Source organism: Taurulus bubalis, assembly GCF_910589615.1.
Source record: "Taurulus bubalis genome assembly, chromosome: 1".
Classification (NCBI taxonomy): domain Eukaryota; kingdom Metazoa; phylum Chordata; class Actinopteri; order Perciformes; family Cottidae; genus Taurulus; species Taurulus bubalis.
Window position 1 is genome coordinate 1,832,465 of NC_136589.1, and position 21,333 is coordinate 1,853,797.

General features: G+C 43.1%; 1 protein-coding gene across 1 annotated transcript; it reads right to left on the reverse strand.

Moving 5' to 3' along the window:
* Positions 1-219: 219 nt before the first annotated feature.
* il1rl1 (interleukin 1 receptor-like 1) lies at positions 220-15,279 on the reverse strand (the record flags this gene model as incomplete). The annotated part of the gene is made up of 11 exons (XM_079225812.1): positions 220-1,092; positions 1,376-1,521; positions 1,692-1,856; positions 7,338-7,475; positions 7,579-7,727; positions 8,419-8,545; positions 9,029-9,094; positions 11,958-12,108; positions 12,799-12,988; positions 13,073-13,393; positions 15,230-15,279. 11 exons carry the CDS (start codon positions 15,277-15,279, stop codon positions 844-846), a joined length of 1,752 nt encoding a protein of 583 aa, XP_079081938.1. The 3' UTR covers positions 220-843.
* Between the last annotated feature and the right edge of the window lie 6,054 nt (positions 15,280-21,333).

Sequence of the window (21,333 nt, forward strand, 5' to 3'; positions counted from 1 at the left end):
GGACATGAAGACAGCAGGACATTAGGACATGAGGACATGAGGACATGAGGACATGAAGACATTTATGGGACAGGGATGTATATGTGTACAGATTGTAAAGCCCTCCGAGGCAAATTTGTAATTAAATAAACATGTCTCCCTCTACTGGATAAATTCTGCAACAACAAATAAGTTCAGCAAACGCATCAGGAATAATATACTTGAGTTTATTCCCCAAAAAGTAAATTATACAGGTGTAATTGAGCCTTTTTTTATCAGGAAAATCAAGAAAAAATCATGTTTTTTTTACAAAATATTCAGCATCATGTTTTTTTACAAAATATTCAGCAACACAGAAAGAGTCTGCAGTTAAATAATATATAAACACACACAACAGCTGCCTCTGAATTATACAGGAAGTACATGGGCCTCAAATGGTGCTGCACCTTCTGACAAACATATTTCAAAATAATCATTTAAAAAGTCTACAGCTCCTGCGTTTCTAAAGGTCCTGTATCTCTAAATGTCCTGTATCTCTCCAGGTCCTGTATCTCTAAAGGTCCTGTATCTCTAAAGGTCCTGTATCTCTAAAGGTCATGCATCTCTAAAGAACGTGCATCTCTGTAGGTCCTGTTTCTCTAAAGGTCATGCATCTCTGTAGGTCTTGTATCTCTAAAGGTCCTGCATCTCTAAAGGTCCTGCATCTCTGTAGGTATTGTATCTCTAAAGGTCCTGCATCTCTAAAGGTCCTTTTTCTCTAAAGGTCTTTATTTACTCTAAGTAAATAAATGACTGTATTAGCATAATAAAAGTGCACATGCTTCATGCAATCATTCCAGACAGATCAGTAAATCCACCAGGGCTTCAAATAACAGCAGACGGTGGACATCTTTTTGCAGGTGTGTTCGGCATCAGGTATCTAACTCTCTTCCAGAAGCGGGAGTTCCAGGCGGCGGCGCCCCGCGAGCCCTGGGGCCACCTGATGGGGACGCTCTTAAGAATCAGGTGCTGCAGGCCGGCGGGAAGGTGTGTGTATCCTTGTGGGCCCTGGTCCCCCAGCTGGATCAGAATCACACTCATTTCCCTCTGCATCAGCGCGTGGTGGAGCCCCACCTGGAACACCATCAAGACATTTATATATTTGAATTCCTGGAGGTTTTGATTGGATAAATATTCTCCCTGGAGAAGTTGCAACACATTTTTGCGCCAGTTATTATAATTGGACAACATGCGGCAAAAGGCTGTGGGTCTGATTCCCGTAAGGACTCTGATTTGGTACCTCGGTATTTATTTTATTTCATGTACAAAGTGCAAAAGGGAACTTAAAGTTCATTCAAAACTGCCACACGTTGCAGCCAAAGTCAGATGTAAGGACTTCTTGCGGTCAGACTCCTACCTGCCAGTCAAACCCTCCTATCTCAGAGTTTTGGGGTGAGACAGAATGCTGGTCTGAGCTCTCTGACTCTGATCCTGAATCCGGGGTGAGGATGACGATCAGTCTCCTGCTCTGCTTCATGCGGTCCTCCACCAGCTCCAGGCGGTCTGTGGGGTAAGACAAAGTACTGGCGTCTGATGGGGATCTCAGGGTGCTCTAAAGTCTAAAGGACCCTCTGAAAGAGGTTCACCACGTCACTTCTTTGACTTAGCTTTTATTTTTAATCATATCTTTGAGTCCGGTAAATTGTTTACAAAAGAATGCATTAAATGACGACCTTCCCCGGGAACGTCGTCCCTCCCGTGGATGAAGAGTCGATATCCACACTTGTCCTCGAGGACGGAAGGCAAGATCTTGGCGACGAACTGACAGAGCGTGTCCTCGGTGACCTTGTCCGGGCTCTGCATTTGGTAGACCACGTAGGCGTCGAACAGCCTACCATCTGGGAAATACAGACACATTCAAGAAGCGGTCGAGTTTGCTCCCATCTTCTATAAACCTATTTATTTATTTCTCATGAGATCATTATGACCTAAGGCAGTCGTGTCCCTCCACGGCCGATGTGAACCTAAATGTGAGTTACAAAAACTCCCATTCAGCTTTTTAAGAAGCGGTTGCGAACCCAGGAACTAAGATTAAGTTGTCTCACTGTCTCATAAACAACTCGTCTCTGGTTCGACAATCCGTCTGACTCATGGTGCCCCAAGCAACAATAGTTCAATCAGGAGAGACTTGTTCCGAATTCACAATAATTTTATTCCGTTGGAATCACAATGAATAGTGCAACAATGAATAGTGCAAAGTCTTATGCGATCGGACTCTATCCTGAACCGGGATAAACAAGGGGCAGGGACGCTGAGTTCTGACCCGGCCGAATCCCCCCTTTTGTCCGGACACTGGAAGAAGGGAGTTGCTGTCCTTCAGTGATGAGTGAGGAGTTGACTGCCTGCTGCCTGGAGGTGACTGGGGTGGAGGAGGGTCGCCTTCATTTCCACGCTGAAATGACAACTGACAGCACAGAGTAGAGAACACCTTTAAAGTTTGACAGCAACGATCTGATTGGCTAAGAGACACCGTGATGCCTTCGGTTGGTTGCTTACAAGAGGACGCCCCCCCCCGATCAGCTGCTACCGTAATGAAGAAAGACCGCGAATGCCGCAGAGGTCACGAGAGACCACCGAGGTCACGATAGACCAGGGAGTCAGCAGCGGTCACGATAGACCAGGGAGTCAGCCGAGATCACGATAGACCACCGGGGTCACGATAGACCAGGGAGACAGTCAGAGGTCACGATAGACCACCGGGGTCACGATAGACCAGGGAGACGCAGAGATCACGATAGACCACAGAGATTGAGCAGTGGTCACGTGAGACCAGAAATTAAGAAGAGGTCACGTTAAACCAGTAGTGAAATGCAGTGAAAGGCTAGCCTGGAAGGTCAGGCCAACCGCACTAAGAGATTCCCCAAAATCAATAACATCCCGGAAATATCTAGCAGTAGTCTCAGGACACCTTATCCAACCTGAGATCACCCCTCCCTATGGAAAGGCACCGTACCTGCACCGTACCTGCCAATCGGACACCACCACCAGTTATATGCATGACGTAGTTACCGGATACTCACAATTTCACGAGTTTGTTTACTAGTATTGTGTCGAGATGGGCAGAGGTAGGAGGTGAAGCAGAGTGACGTCCCCTTGTTGCAGGGGTGTGTGAGGAGATGCCTTCGTTTGCAGCCGAAGTAGCAGTCCCTTATTCTAACGTAGGCCCCGCCTAATGCCGAGTTGATCAGTTGCTATAATTGAGCATTAACTCTAAATTCAGTCCTGAATTTATCTTCATGATGCCTTTGGAAAAGGAGCGTCCTCGGTCGATAATGATGCAGCTACTTATAGCAACGGATGAAGTCAAACTATGCGACCGAGGAAGGCCTTGAAAGAACCCCCCCCCCAAAACCCACGGATGGCCGGCATCCGTGTAGACGTTTCTCGTGAATCAGAGAAAGTCACCTTCTCGTTGGGAGAAGTCACACTATCCCCCTGATTGTACGCAGATCTCTTGGCGAAATTGAGCTGCCAGAAGGGAGAGCAACGCTTATTTCCGTTCTTGCGCTGTAGTGCGAGCCCCCGCCAAAGCGCCAGATTCTGAGCCTGAATGGAGCCCATTATACTTTATGCCAGGGTCGCTACCAGGCGGACCACGGTCATGGCTGTTAATGCGTACTAATTATTGGATGCCTGGTGTAGCGTCCGGAAGAACTTAGTCAAACCACTTCTCTCGTTCTCTGAATTTAATTTCCTTGATCACAAGTAAAGTAACAAGCGCTGCCATCGCGATAGCAGGGAGTCCAGTCAACACGCAGGTTGACCGTCCGAAACTACACCCCGAACAGCCGGAAGTTCGGCTCTTTAATACACGGTATTCCATCATGAACATCTAATATGTTATAGGCTCTAACTTGTCTAAGAGGAGGAGAATCGTGTCCTCATCTTCTCACAAGGCTGGAACATGCAACGACCCCCCCTAACGCCAATGTACTGATAAACAGGTGTGAGTGCTATAGATCAAAGCGTGGAACCTTGAAGAACGTTTCTCACAGAACTTTCTCACGGACAGTATCTGTTAAACTGACCTCGCCCAACCTGAACTCCAACAGACATAAGAATAATGAAATGCAGAATATCTACAGAATATAACAATCCATCCTTCTTCCTGTTAGTTCCCCAACAGTCAACAATCGCACCCTAAGCACCACGACTACCCAGAGAATCAGGATTTCCTACAACACGTAGTTGTAGAGTCAATCAGCTCTCCGATGTGGCGGCGGCCAGGCACTTCCCCTCCTGCACTGGCCATGTAGCCGGTGGAGAGCTACTATGGCTCTCGTGAGATCATTGTTGACCACGTTGTGCATGACGTCCGAGCACGTCGGGACCACGTCGGGACCACGTCGGCCACACATCCAACCCGCCTGCCTTGCGCACCAATTGCCGGTGACTGATTCCGTGCAGGACCGGCTCATCTCAACCGAGCATGTTGTCCTTTCACGTGAAGCTACTCTGCCAACCAATCAACCCAGTGTATTTTTGCTTAGCGTTGCCACTCAAGTTAGATTTACCTCTGGACGAGAGGCGGGGAAAGAGACCCAACCGGAGAATTACATGAGTCCGAAAGATTATTCATATGCGTTCTCCACACGAGACTTTGAGCAGCTTTAACCAGCCCTACTGTTCACACAATCTCTTTAAAAGTTGAGAAATGTAACATCATGCTTTTGATGGACCTCCCATCACCCTGATGTACCGACATCAAAGCAGCCGGACAAGTCAGTTAAATCATTTGAAAAATGAAGTACTTTATTTTGAGATGCACATTTCCCAAAAGCTCCTGTTACATATTTGGATTTGAGTCCTATATTACCTGAAATAAATAAACTAATAATACTTATAATTGATATAGCGCTTCCGAATGCTCAAGACGCTTACATGCGAAGATCTTTCCTCATTAAGTATGTATCGTCATACTTCCTCCATTTAAAGGAGACCTGATGAAAACTATTGTTGAGATATCTTTAATCGACTGCTCATTTTATTTGTACATATGATAATCAGTTGTTTGTTACCACTGCGGAATGAGGTGAGGAATTCTCTCACTGGACCTGAATACCACTGCTCTGCGCGCCGTTATCTGTCCGTCATCCACCCTCCGGCGAGGATACACTAAGTGCATCTCTTAGTTATGTCTAAATATGCTTGTAATATCACGGCTGAGTTCCAAACCACGAGAATTCACAGAGAAATCTCCCATATTGATTGACTCGAAAGTGCTGCATCGAAGCACCAGACGCGTGTCTGGACCCATGGTTCTGTTAAAACCGAGGAGCGGGATACCGCCGTGGTGGCGCCGCCGGTAGCCCTGTAGTAGCAGGTGTCGTTTACCAGATTGAAGCGAGCATCGACGGAGCTGCCTGATACTTCCGGCCCAGCGGAAGGAAGTTACCTGTTAGAATTAATAGCTGCCAGAGCTGAAGAGAGGGAGGCCTAATTGGACCGTTCCACCTGCTGCATCGAAATGTTATTGCTCGGGCAACATGATTTGTACTCTGCCGATGCGCACCCCTCCCGCGACTGGAAGGACGGTTCATCTGATTAAATCAAAAGCATACGTCGAGACTCGAGACTGGACCCACAGTACCTCATCCGTTAAACACCGAGGAGCGGAACAACGTTCCCGTTTAAGGCGCGCTGTTTTAGCCTGCCGGCTGGAACCGTCTGAAGCCCTGGTGGCGCCGCCGGCTGTAGTAAAATCGGCAGCGTTTACCGGAGTTGAAGTGGGCATCGATGATGTGGATGCAGCTACTCAGTGACTTGTTGAACGGCATTGTCTACCGTAGAGGAGAGTGCTTGAGAGTGCTTCCTCTTCGCCTGCGGAGCTAGGCTAAGCCTGATCTTCCGGCCCGGTCCCCACGAGGGATCAACTGGCTGCAACTTACTAGACTTACTCGCTGCGGAGCTGGAGTGAGAGAGAGGCCTGATGCCGGAAAACCACCGTGATCTTTCCGCCGAGCCGAGAAGTCTCTTGCTCCTGCGGACGCTGCTGCACCGTGCTGCGCCGGGCCGCGCCAGGCCATACGGGGCCGTGCTGGGCCGTGCTTGGGGGTGCTTGGCCGTGCTGCGCCGTACCGGGCCGTGCGAGGCCGTGCTGGGCCGTGCGAGGCCATGCCGTGCGAGGCCGTGCTGGGCCGTGCGAGGCCATGCCGTGCTGGGCCGTGCCGTGCTGGGTGAGTGCCGTGCCGGGCTGGGCCGTGCCGTGCTGGGCCGTGCCGTGCTGGGTGAGTGCCGTGCTGGGTGAGTGCCGCTGCACCAACACCATGCCGGCTGAATGCTGGCTCCGGCTGAACATCGATGTTGCGACCTGACTCTTCCGGCGGATCGAGGTCGGAAACTGACTGACATGGTTTCGGTTACCATCAGCTAGACATAATCGTCCAAGGAACAATTCCCCTTCGCCTTCATTTCCACGCTGAAATGACAACTGACAGCACAGAGTAGAGCACACCTTTAAAGTTTGACAGCAACGATCTGATTGGCTAAGAGACACCGTGATGCCTTCGACTGGTTGCTTACAAGAGGACGCCCCCCCCCCCCCCCCCGATCAGCTGCTACCGTAATGAAGAAATAGACTGCGATATATGAACGACCCGTAGTGTAGGGTCTTCCTTCCTGAACTACCGCTAAGCTCCACTTCACACATATGTCATTACTTATTATGCCTGTCAGATTGTTTTACTTCTGCTTGCTGTGTCAGCAGAGATTGGTGGGGTTGAAAGAGTGCAGCCTGGTGGGAAGTTCATTGACTTTTATTCTATTTTCTAACTCAATATTCCCAAACATGTCCTTTAAGTGGTGCAGACCTCCGTGCAGCATGTTTGCTTTTGTGCAAAGTAGGAGAAGTACAGTGGCCAGGAGAGCTCAACGCACTGCAAGAAATCATGCAAAGAGATTCAGATATTAGAGCAATAAGCAAAAAGCTAACACCAGGTGAACAGCAGAAGTCAATGCTTCATGTGTTAAAGCTGCATTCTCTCTCCTGACCACCAGGGGGCGACTCCTCTGGTTGTATAGAAGTCTATGCTTCATGTGTTAAAGCTGCATTCTCTCTCCTGACCACCAGGGGGTGACTCCTCTGGTTGTATAGAAGTCTATATAAATGACTCTACTTCTCTTGATTTATTCCCTCAGTAAACATTGTAAACATGAGTTTATGTCTCAATCTCTAGTTTCAAGTCTTCTTCAATACAGCATGATGTTCATTTGGTACATTATGGTCATTTAGAGTCAAACAGACCATAAAGCAGGGGACGCTTTAGGGCGGGGCTACAAGGTGATTGACAGGTCTCTTTCACGGTGTTGATCTTCCTTACCTTTATCGCAACGGCTGAATGGGAAGCAGGGTCGGAAGAAGAGAACAAGGTCGATGGCGAAGCACTGGACCAGCATGGCGGCGAACACACAGAAACACAACACACACACTCCTCCGACGAGCAGCGGGATTAATGTTTCTGGAAAACAAACGCAATGTCTGTGACACTAAAACCGACTCATCTCAATGAACAAGTATTGCCCGTGAGGCCAAAGTGTGACGTCGTCATACTCATCACTGACCTGTGCGCTTCAGATTTAAAGAGACAGACTCCGTCGAGCTCATGCCCTCGCCTCTGCATTCAAACGTAGCTTCGAAATCCTTGGTGGACAAGTTGTCGATGGTCAGGATCTCAGTGGAGATGGTTTTCTTTGAAGGTCTCTGGTTGACTCTGACCAAGAGAAGAGTTTGGTCCATTAAAAAAAAGATCATCAGGAACTAAAGAGACTGAAGTGATTCATCGCAGCCAATCAGAGCAAAAGGATGCACAAAACCAACATGTTGATTATTGTACAAACATTTATGGATCTAGACTATTGGTTATCACACCACTTTAACACTGGACCAGCTGAAAACATTGGGTCAAAGTAAAATAATAACAATAATAATTTTACTTATATGGCACTTTTCAAGCTTGAGCACAAAGTGATTTCCAGATTGGGAAAGTGCTAAAATAAAGTAAAATGTAGATCAGCGAATAAACTAATATAGAACAGGGGAAGTTGAAGAAAAGAAAAATAACCACATAAACAAATAACGTGCAATTATCAGAAGTGGTCTCATGTAAAACAGAAAGAATGCCAATAACAATAATAAAAGAATGTCTTTAACTATTGGATGGATGTGATATTTTCCCTCAGGGCTCTTTTCATCTCGTTAAATTAAAATGTGTTCAATACTGAAGTTCACGGTTAAATAATATTGTTCCAAACAGCCTCAGGTCTTTGTGGGCTAATTAGCAAATATTAACTTAAATATTAACATGCTAACACGCTAAACAAAGAAGTTAAACACTGCAGGTGAACGCATCATGTCGGCATGTTGAGTCGTTTATTTGATGGTGAATCAGAGGTGGAGCTCACGTTTCCGTGGCTACGTTGTATCGAGCGATCTGGTCGGCCTTGACGCCGTCGACCCGCCAGCCGGCGCTGCATGCATACTTCACGTTGGTCCCACAGAACACGGAGCACTCCAGAGCGATGCCGGCGCCTGGTGGAAAGATCACGTCTTCATTTGACTAACAGTTCTTTTTTTAAACGGGACAAATTCCAAAGTGAGTTTGCTAAATCTTTTACGTGTATAACCTTTAAGGTATTTACCAACATTTCAATGTTTATGGTGAAATACAGTCAATAAATGATGTCATCAACCAGCAAAATGAGCTCTTATTTTTTATCTGCAAATCACATAATTTTTATCAGACTACGAGGTTACACTAAGTGTTATGCATGTTTTAATAATAAATAAATATACAACAATATTTAATATATAATATACAGTAAGATTTCAGCTTATGGAAGAAATAAAAGTTTGGTGATGAAAGATTTACAGATTTCTCTTGGTTCCCCAAGTATCAACAATTCTTCTTTGAGTCAACAAAAATACAACATAATTCAACCGATTCACTGAAAAGCAACAATAATCAATAATCAATAACATGTCAGTGTTTCAGTCGATACCGTGGTTACATACCTTCCTCAGCAAACGGCTCCTTGTTGACTGGAGCGATGATCGTTACGTTTAGGTGAGCACCTGGATCTGCAGGAACAAGACACAGCAATGAGCTTTGATCAGCTGTTGTTTGTGAAATGTTGCATGCTGGGTGTTTTTCCAACACTAAAGGTGTTGCCGGTTTGTTGTGAAATCCACACAGACTGCAGTGAAACGTGACTCATGTTAATTCTCAGTGTTGGACGTGGACCAACACTCTTGAGCACTGAATCAGTCGATGACAAATAACAAATGAAGTTATTCCTGATGTCCAACCTGACTTATAGTAAGCACATTTTAAATGAACACTTTGGTTGTATTGTGTACAAACCCGGTCCCGGCAAGAATGTTGGCATTATACTTTTCTCCAACTGGATACTTTGAATTTCAAGAAATGTTTTAGGAATAGGTTTCATATCATTCGTATCACATTTCCACATAAATGAGTGATACGGTTGAGGAAACAAAACTACTTGGCAACGTAGCGCGACAACGTAGCGCGACAACGTAGCGCGACAACGTAGCGCGACAACGTAGCGCGACACCGTAGCGCGACAACGTAGCGCGACAACGTAGCGCGACAACGTAGCGCGACAACGTAGCGCGACACCGTAGCGCGACACCGTAGCGCGACAACGTAGCGCGACAACGTAGCGCGACAACGTAGCGCGACAACGTAGCGCGACACCGTAGCGCGACAACGTAGCGCGACAACGTAGCGCGACAACGTAGCGCGACAACGTAGCGCGACACCGTAGCGCGACAACGTAGCGCGACAACGTAGCGCGACAACGTAGCGCGACAACGTAGCGCGACAACGTAGCGCGACAACGTAGCGCGACACCGTAGCGCGACAACGTAGCGCGACAATGTAGCGCGACAACGTAGCGCGACAACGTAGCGCGACAACGTAGCGCGACACCGTAGCGCGACACCGTAGCGCGACACCGTAGCGCGACACCGTAGCGCGACAACGTAGCGCGACAACGTAGCGCGACAACGTAGCGCGACAACGTAGCGCGACACCGTAGCGCGACAACGTAGCGCGACAACGTAGCGCGACAACGTAGCGCGACAACGTAGCGCGACACCGTAGCGCGACAACGTAGCGCGACAACGTAGCGCGACAACGTAGCGCGACACCGTAGCGCGACACCGTAGCGCGACAACGTAGCGCGACAACGTAGCGCGACAACGTAGCGCGACACCGTAGCGCGACAACGTAGTGCGACAACGTAGCGCGACAAAATATATTTACGGTTCAAAAAACAGATTCAGGATGCAAAACTTTATTGTTATATACACAAAGACACACTGTACAATACATTTTTGAGGTTGTGGTTTTCTTTGATTTCCATCTATACAAACTAAGCTAATACAAAAAAGGAAGAGTGGACTGACTTACAGAAATACATTGTTAAACGTATATAAAATACAATTTAATTAGGCAAGAGTTGTGCAAATTGTAAATGTCAACGTGTTTCATGTTTGCACCAGTAGTATGAGTTTGTGCAGTACATTTAGGTTGGTAATACAATACTTCAGAGGTGCACTATTAAAGGGGCACTCCCAATAAAACAACACAACATGTTTGGTGTATGTCACAAGTGCATTATTGGTAAATTAGAATTTCAGGAATGTTAATAATTCAATATTATGAATTATGCTCATGGTGCAGGAACTTTGATATGTCAAATATATTGAAAGACATTTATGTTGATGACTGACGCTCCCTCTAGGTGAATATATGATGTCATGACGGCAACTGCCGTTTGACCGTGTGACCAGAGTTTATTTATTTGTGTATTTAGTAAACGTTTTTGCTGCAGTGGAGGTTGTCATCCACACAGCTTCACGGTGATATGGGCCTCTCATGGGAGTTCTGCAGAGATGGAAGGCTCGTCCTCATGGGTTTCTTCCCGATGAATGAGTTGATGAATACAGCTCGATAGACCCCCATGGGGTCTGCACCTCTTTCCCCCGTGTTCCAGTAGTCGTAGGAACCCCAAATGAGTTATTTTATATGATTTTTTTCTGATTTGTTTTGCAAAAAAAAAGTATATTTTAAAACAAAAAATACTTTTATACCATATTTTGATCATAACTATGAACATCCAGCATGGCATGAGACAGATTCCCCAAAAATGGCTCCTCGAGCGTCCCCGACTTGTTAAAACTGTTTGGTTCAGGGCCTTAACAACAACCCACATACTAATAAGGCACTTTTTTTTTTAAAGATTAGGAATCTGCAACAAAAATCACAATAAAAACAAAGCATTGGCCTGTTAGGAAGGAGTTTCAGTCAAAAAACTGTGTCGTTCTGTTCAAAAATGGAAGAATTACGTATTTTATGGCAAAACAAACATGGTCACCGTATATTAGCTTGGTAGCATTAGCCAAACTGATTAGTCAAAAGAATATTTGTTGAAAAATGTACAGTTTACCTGATAAAATTATATTTAAGTTTACCAATAAGCCATTAAGTTTACATTTACCTTTTATAAAGGCACTGGAGTCATTTAGCATCTTCCTGCTAACTATGCTAACAGGGGACTCTATGCTAATGTTGATCCTATTGTGAGAAAATGAAAATGTGCACTAAAGCCAAATGTGTGGCTCAGTGGAGTCCTCATAATATAGCTTTTAATAACTATTATTGTCAATACCATTGGAGGATGTATATATATATATATATATATATATATATATATATATATATATATATATATACAGCTGTCAATTAACATGTTGGCCAATGCAATAAAACTTTTAAAACATCTTATTGTTCTGTATTATTTTTGCGTTCTGTATAAACTGAAGATAGCCGTCACAGTGGGATGAATAATCCATCAAGTAACATGTGGATGCTTTTTCTCTATAAATCAGCAGTAATAGTACATGACTCCCTCACCTTCCAGTTCCAGACGCCTGGAGCCAGACGACTTGTACTCCTTGCCGTCGTGCGTCCAGGTGCACGTGCACGTGTAGATGCCCTGGTCGGCTTCGGTGGCCTTGTAGACCCACAGGTGGTCTTTGTGGTGGCCTTCAAACAGTTTGGAGCCCTGCAGGAGGGGCCGCGAAGTAAAGAAGGAATCAAATAAGGATGAACCCCACCGACCCCTGACCTCAAAATCCAAGATGTCTGCTTCTTGCATCGACAGTAAAACAGTTGTAGTCACACACTTTGTATTATTAAATCAGTCATGCACACACTGCCGCCCAACTATGCTAATAGCAGCAACTATGCTAATACCAGCAAAGATGCTTATAGCAGCAAATATGCTTATAGCAGCAACTATGCTAATAGCAGCAACTATGCTAATACCAGCAAATATGCTTATAGCAGCAAATATGCTTATAGCAGCAACTATGCTAATAGCAGCAACTATGCCAATAGCAGCAACTAAGCTAATAGCAGCCAACCTAGCTGGATCAAACCCCACTAAGTCATGTCTGGTGTGAAGTCATACCCAGCTCCAAATTCCCAGTTTCAGGGGTAAATGTTGCAGCCCATGAACATGATGTAGCGCAGCCGCAATAACACGACAATTTGCAACACATTAAACGTGCAATGGCGACACTATTCTCGCTTTTTGTAGTCTGTACTGAATGCAATGAAAATGCATCGGCGTGAATATGCAACACTCTGAGCAACTTCACATAAAGAGAGAGACACGACACATGGTGGGAAGAAGGGCAGGAGGACCAGGTGGAGGACCAGGTCACACCTGTGCAGCTGTAACCACAGGTACCTTGTTCCAGGTGAAGCTTCCATTCAACGCTGCGCATGTGTGTTTGATCAGGAGTGGACACGGGATCCTTTTATTCACGTCAGAGTTAATTATATTTGAGAAGAGGAGTCTGCTGCTATACGCGGGTTTGTCTTCGAAGACGTTAACGGTGACGTAATGCTCGTAGCAGCGCCCCGATGAGTCGTGTTGCCTGGAGGAGAAGTGATTACAATCAGGCTGCGAGTCCACAGATCATCTCTGAGGGATTCCCCTGTTCCAGAGGGAGCGTCCTTACCGTGCCGTGTAGAAGCCAGAGTCTGTGACGAGGGAGTTCAAGATGAAGAGCGCTCCACCGTGGTGATGGACGCGCTCTGTCTCGTCGGCGGTGATGTTCTCAATCTTGTTCTTGCTGTTCTTTGTGAACCAGCTGAACGTGTCATTCATCTCGCTCTCCAGAGCGTAGGGCTCAACGTGAAACGACTCCCCTTCACGAAGGTTGTACGACTCCTCGTCAAAGGCCAAACATCCGGGCTCGGCCGACCCTGAACACGTGGGGGAGAAGATGATGATGATGATGATGAAGAAGATACAAGTGAAGCATGCAGGTAGACCGGGCCTGCAGCCATTACAGGCTGAACACAGAGCGAAGACAACAAAGATGTCATAAGATGCCAAGAAGAGAAGTTTTTTTTGTGCAAAGTTTTGCATAATTTCTTATGGAATCAACACATGCACACACACACACACACACACACACACACACACACACATATGCACACGCACACACGCGCACAGGCACTGTACGAGTTTATTTCAAAATAAACTTCCAACATTTACTCAGTTTTTAAGCTTATTCACGCAACAAAACTGCTCAGTTTGGTTAAACTAATATGTTTGTGATTTAATAGGGCGACTTTGGCTCTGTGGCTCAGTGGTTAGCATGCCTGTCTTTCAATCAGAGGATCGGTGGTTCAAGCCCCGGTCTCGCTAGTCCAGGTGGAGCAAGACACTTAACCCCAATGTGCTCCCTGTTGCTGTGACTACGGTGGATAGAAAGCATGTAAGTCACTCTGTAAGGTTGCTGCCTGTTGCGTAGCAAAAGTACAGTAAAATAAGTCAAAATCAACACGAACTTTGGTCTCCTGGGTGAAAGTCCAGTGTTACTTTGTCTATCCAACCTGATCTCATGGGAGGAGCTTAACTAGCTCCACATGTCAGATATCTCCGCATGTTGTTAACATGTTAACAAAAACCTGTTTGATTTCAGTAAAACCCGACATGAAGCATTACAGTCTGGACGTGTCTCTGCTTGTAGAACTAGATGTAGATCTCTTCCTGCACCACTCCATCAGGGTGTGCCTCAGCGTCCATCAAGAGAGAGCTTCCTCTGCACGAGCAGCGTCACTCTAACGGGTCATTAGTGCATCCCTACCCGAACACTCAGAGGGGGTCATCACCACGAAGACGAGGAGGAGAAGGGAGGAATCCATTTTCTGAGAGAGAGAGAGAGAGAGAGAGAGAGAGAGAGAGTACACAAGTTAAATACATAGTAATGATCATGATGCATATGCATGCTGCTTCCTGTACCTTCCTCACAGGGCCCTCTTCCTCTTCCTCACATGGCCCTCTTCCTCTTCCTCACAGGCCCCTCTTAATCTTCCTCACAGGGCCCTCTTTCTCTTCCTCACATGGCCCTCTTCCTCTTCCTCACAGGGCCCTCTTCCTCTTCCTCACATGGCCCTCTTCCTCTTCCTCACATGGCCCTCTTCCTCTTCCTCACATGGCCCTCTTCCTCTTCCTCACAGGGCCCTCTTCCTCTTCCTCACAGGGCCCTCTTTCTCTTCCTCACAGGGCCCTCTTCCTCTTCCTCACAGGCCCCTCTTAATCTTCCTCACAGGGCCCTCTTTCTCTTCCTCACATGGCCCTCTTCCTCTTCCTCACATGGCCCTCTTCCTCTTCCTCACATGGCCCTCTTCCTCTTCCTCACAGGCCCCTCTTAATCTTCCTCACAGGGCCCTCTTTCTCTTCCTCACATGGCCCTCTTCCTCTTCCTCACAGGGCCCTCTTTCTCTTCCTCACATGGCCCTCTTCCTCTTCCTCACATGGCCCTCTTCCTCTTCCTCACATGGCCCTCTTCCTCTTCCTCACATGGCCCTCTTTCTCTTCCTCACATGGCCCTCTTTCTCTTCCTCACATGGCCCTCTTCCTCTTCCTCACATGGCCCTCTTCCTCTTCCTCACAGGGCCCTCTTTCTCTTCCTCACATGGCCCTCTTCCTCTTCCTCACAGAACGATGACATCACGGCAGTTTCAAAACAAGTGGAGTAGGACAAGACTGAGGGCCATCCGGCCGCCATGCCTGGCAGCAGGATGTGAGATTAGATTACTTGGTACTTCATATTTTTAGTCCTTGTTCCTGTGAAGTCGTGACATGCAGCTGCTGTCTGAGTTACATGTAGCACACCTTCTGGTTGGAGGCCACAGAGATCAGCAGCGGCCGCATGTTGCATAGAGCTACAACTAAACAAAAAAACATAATAATAATTTAAAATTAAATAAATAAAATCAAAAAATCATAATAATGAACAATAAACAATCCTTATAGCGGCTGTCACACAATCAGATTGACTGCAGCAACAGACTGCAGACAACTCTGATCACGGAATGAGATTTCCCATAAAGATATCAGCAACTTTAAAAAAAACGTCCTTCAGGAAACGTTCAACAGGGGCCGATTAGTAATAATAATAATAATAATAGTAACTTTATTAATACAGCACCTTTAAAAACAAAGTTTACAAAGGGCTCTAAAGAGAAGCAAAGACATAACTTAAATACCATAATGACCATAAAGGCAATGAATACAACAAAACCAAACTAATAACCAGAAAGAGCAAATGGAGTAGAAAACAAACAAAGAAATACATAAAATATACAAACAAAAAACAGGGGAACAAAAGAACTGCATAATAAATCATAAAAGGACGACATCACTGAAAAGCAATTCTATGAAAATGGGTTTTAAGAAGTGATTTAAAAGAAGTTATTGATTCTGCATTCTTCAGTCCAGCCGGCCTCCTTTAAAAAGATGCTCCCATTCAACTGGACTACTTTCTCAACTTGGAGCAGCTTGCAACAGTTTGGAACACAAAGTTAACGATATAAACAACGTAGGAAAACAAAACATGCAACAAAACTACTTGGTTATGTTTAGAAAAACTGGGGATGAGGAGATCCTGTCCAAGATGGCGGCACATGAAAACACAAATAACAGACTTGAAAAACTAAACTGCAAAAAGTAAAAATAATGATAATAAAAGCATTGAAAAAAATCACATAAAAGAAACAACCAAGTTTCACTTTTAAAATGTTTAAATTTGTGCATGTTTTATGAAGTAATAAACAAACAAGATGATGGTCCATAAAAACACAATGTGGAAATCAAATAGCCAAACCTAAAAGCCACCGTTAGTAGGAGACTTGAGACTTCCCTTTATGAAAGAATGAGTGGATTTAAAAATACATCACGTAAACAAAACTAATGTGTCATTAAACTGATAAAAAACTGGACAAATAACCATAAAGAAAACATAGTGTGTGGCTTTACAGCTCACTGCCGTTTGTAAATAAACACGGAGGAGCAATGAAAGCAGCTTACCTTCGCTGAGCGTGTGGCGGCTGCAGAGGCTTCACTCACTCTGCTGCTCCACCTGCTTTATATCTCATCACTGAGCTCTGCAGAGCGAGAGAGCAGCATCACGGGAGAGAAAGGAAAGAGAACGCACACACACACACACCCACACACACACACACACACACACACACACACACACACACACACACACCACTCCCCCTCGCCTCTCCCGCTTATTTCCCTCACACAAAATTCACTGGAAAATTCCGGGGCATACATGATGGACGATTCAGAATGCCGAGGAAATATAATAAAGGACACGTAGACCGTAAGAAGGGCGGAGCGAGTCCACTATGACTCATCTAAAAAAAACATGGGAAAACTCGGCAGTGGGTGCTTCTCCCTAACTGACCCGACTGGCCACATACCTTCAGCAAGCGTGCTGGGAGTGACTCAATTCAACTCTAACTCTGTCGTTACGCTTCTGCAAACCACAGCTATGTTGAATTTGCTCAGGTTGTTGGTCAGAGCAAAGAACTGAGTGAAGAGCAAGTTCTTGATTGTTGCGAGGTATAATTACTGTCTGTGTCCTGGAGGAAACCCAAAGTAAACATGCCTGTTACCGTAGTTGTAATTGTTATGGAAGAAAATCTACAAGGGACGGTTGTTATTTATATACGTTACATTTATGTTAAAAACGCTACATTTATATGTTATAACGTTACATTTATATATTAATGTTACGTTTATATGTTATAACGTTACATTTATATGTTGTAACTCGACATGTATACGTTATAACTCTACATTTTTATGTTGTATCGCTACATTTATATGTTGTAATGCTACATTCATAAGTTATAACGCTACATTTATACGTTATAATGTTACATTTATGCGTTATAACGTTACATTTATACGCTGTAACGCTACATTTATACATTAACGTTACATTTATGCGTTACATTACGTTACATTTATATGTTATAACATTACATTTATACGTTATAACGTTGCATGTATACGCTAACGCTACATTTATACGTTATAACGTTGCATTTATACGTTATGATGTTACATTTATACGTTGTAACGTTACATTGATATGTTATAACGTTACATTTATATGTTGTAACGTTACATTTATACATTGTAACGTTACATTTATACGTTATAACATATAAATGTAACGCTACATTTATACATTATAACGTTACATTTATACGTTATAACGTTACATTTATACGTTGTAACGTTACATTTATACGTTATAACGTTACATTTATACGTTGTAACGTTACATTTATACGTTATAACGTTACATTTATACGTTGTAACGTTACATTTATACGTTATAACATTACATTTATACGTTATAACGCTACATTTATACGTTGTAACGTTACATTTATACGTTATAACGTTACATTTATACGTTGTAACGTTACATTTATACATTATAACGTTACATTTATACATTGGAGCGTTACATTTATACGTTCTAACGTTACATTTATGTCATAACGTTACATTTATACATTGTAACGTTACATTTATACTTTGTAACGTTACATTTATACGTTGTAACGTTACATTTATATGTTATAATGTTAGATTTATACGTTGTAATGTTACATTTATATGTTATAACGTTACATTTATACGTTGTAGCGTTACATTTAAATGTTATAACGTTACATTTATACATTGTAACATTGCATTTATACGTTGTAGCGTTACATTTATACGTTGCATTTATACTTTGTAGCGTTACATTTATACGTTGTAACGCTACATTTATATGTTATAACGTTACATTTATACATTGTAACGTTACATTTATACTTTGTAGTGTTACATTTATACGTTGTAACGTTGCATTTATATGTTATAACGTTACATTTATACATTATAACGTTACATTTATACATTGTAACGTTACATTTATACATTGTAACGTTACGTTTATACTTTGTAGCGTTACATTTATACGTTGTAACGTTGCATTTATATGTTATAACGTTACATTTATACATTGTAACGTTACATTTATACGTTGTAGCGTTACATTTATACGTTACATTTATACGTTGTAGCGTTACATTTATATGTTATAACGTTACATTTATACATTGCAACGTTATATTGATACTTTGTAGCGTTACATTTATACGTTGTAACGCTACATTTATATGTTATAACGTTACATTTATACGTTGTAGCGTTACATTTAAATGTTATAACGTTACATTTATACATTGTAACGTTACATTTATACATTGTAACGTTACATTTATACGTTGTAGCGTTACATTTATACATTACATTTATACGTTGTAACGTTACATTTATATGTTAAAACGCTACATTTATCCATTGTAACATTACATTTATACGTTGTAACGTTACATTTATATGTTTGTTGAGTGTCCGAGGAAGAATATGAAAGTAAAAAGGTCTAACTATTATAACCGCATAATCATTTTCTTTTTTTTCTATATAACCATTTGAATATATATACACTGTTTGGTTTTTATTTTCATTATAGTTTGTGATTAGACCACATAAAATTCATAGGACGCTATAAGTTGCTATGTTATATACTCTTTTTGAATGAGATGTGTTAAATGTTCTCTCCTTTGTTAAAGAGCATGCATCGGCAGTATTACCAAATAAGGTAGTGAAACCTCCTCAGTCCAACTCTGGTGACAGGATGATTTATGTATTCTGGTGTATAAAAGAGGGGGTAGGAATGCATGTTTTTGGGGGGGATGCCTGGCATTACTGTGCAGGAGTGAGACGAGAGAAGAGGTGTTTATCCACCAGCTCTAAAAACTTACCCCTTTCTCTTAGATACTTGTGATTTTTAAACTGTTTGATTGAATTAAATTTTTTGTAACTAAAAGTAAACTTTGAATAAAAACTCAGCCTTACCATTCGTGAGGGGCTGAAACAAAACCAAAGGTTCTGGTTCTTTAAAACAATTTAAACCCTCTTTCCCTGTCCATCACTGTGAGATACAGAGATGACGACTGAATCTACCAAAGAGACTTAAGGTAAGTATCTTTGGGTGAAGACTTTTGCAGTGTTTGTCATAATGATGAGATGGTGTCAAAATAGGTAGAGAGAAGGTATAGACGATATACGTACTCGCTTGATAAGGGTTGAGACAAGTTACAGCCTACCGCAGGGGACCTAGAGCGCAAACTGTAAAACACCCTCGACAAAACCTATAACTTATTTTGAAAATAACACAAAAACCTAACGATATAGCACGGGGCGAGATAAAAGACCGAAGGCGTTATGCCAATATCGGATGAGGATTATTATTTCCTTCGGGATCACTTGGATAATTAGCCGACGGAGTGCCACCGGGTTAGGTGCGAGGTCTTGCCTTTCCTACTCTCCCCCTACCCTCCTCTTTCCCTGGCAAGACCACCGTTCACGCTACAAGTTATAACAATAGATGTATACGTTGTAACGTTACATTTATACATTATAACGTTACATTTATACATTGGAGCGTTACATTCATATGTCATAACGTTACATTTATACGTTGTAGCGTTACATTTATACATTGTAGCGTTACATTCATATGTCATAACGTTGCATTTATACATTGTAACGTTACATTTATACTTTATGGCGTTACATTTATACGTTGTAACGTTACATTTATATGTTATAACGTTACATTTATACGTTGTAATGTTACATTTATATGTTATAACATTACATTTATACGTTGTTGTAACGGCCCGATAATCCAAGGACCCAAAAGCACAACTCAGGAAGGCGGAGGTACGGAATACGATTCTTTTACTTGACAGGTCACTACAGGTTACACACAAGGAATGCTGGAGAGCTAGGTTCAAGAACACAAAACAATCTGGCAGGGGACAAGTGCAAGTGAGGGGACCTAAGTAGTGAAGACTAATGAGGGGATGTGCTACAGGTGAGACAGGGATGGGCCAGGTGCAAGGAATGAGGGCTGATGAGGAGGGAGTGACTGATGAAGGGGGCGTGAAGCAGGATCTGAAATGACAGGACAGTTAGAATACAGACAGGCAGACAGGATGAAATAACTTAAGGAAAAGTGTGGCGCTAAACCGTGACAGTTGTATTGTTACATTTATGCTACAACATTACATTTATACGTTGTAACGTTACATTTATACGTTGTATTGTTACATTTATGTTACAACATTACATTTATACGTTGTAACGCTACATTTATACGTTGTATTGTTACATTTATGTTACAACATTACATTTATACGTTGTAACGCTACATTTATACGTTGTATTGTTACATTTATGTTACAACATTACATTTATACGTTGTAGCGCTACATTTTTAAGTTGTAACGTTACGTGTATATGTTACATTATGTTTTTTAGTTAATATGTTTTGTTGCTATGCATAATGTGTGTTCTTTTCTCATGAGAAATACACAGGTTGAATAATTGCATTGAACAGTAACTTCCTGCTGTAGATAGTAGACATAAGGCTTCAGCAAGTATGTGCCATTGTTGTGTAAATACACAATGTACTGTGTTTTTCATTCACTGGCTTTATTTCTGCACCAATTTAATTTTCACAAGGAAAGTTCATGTGAATGTAGAATCAAACTACATTATACTGTGTCTGAACAGACGGAGGTGACCTCATGTGAAGCCGAGAAAAAAGCCTGCTCAGTGGCCAACACCAACATACCAGCGTTATTGTGTGAATGTGCCTTGTAGGTCGCTGCCTTTCTTGCACAGTCATCTATTCCTGAATAACAGGATTCCTCATAACTGCAGAGTTCAATGAACTCATAGCAACAACAAAACAATCCCAAACAGAGATTCCCGCTTAGTGAGAAGTAGACGGTAAGTGCCATGCTGTGAAATGACTGAGTAGAGGACGGAGAGTGC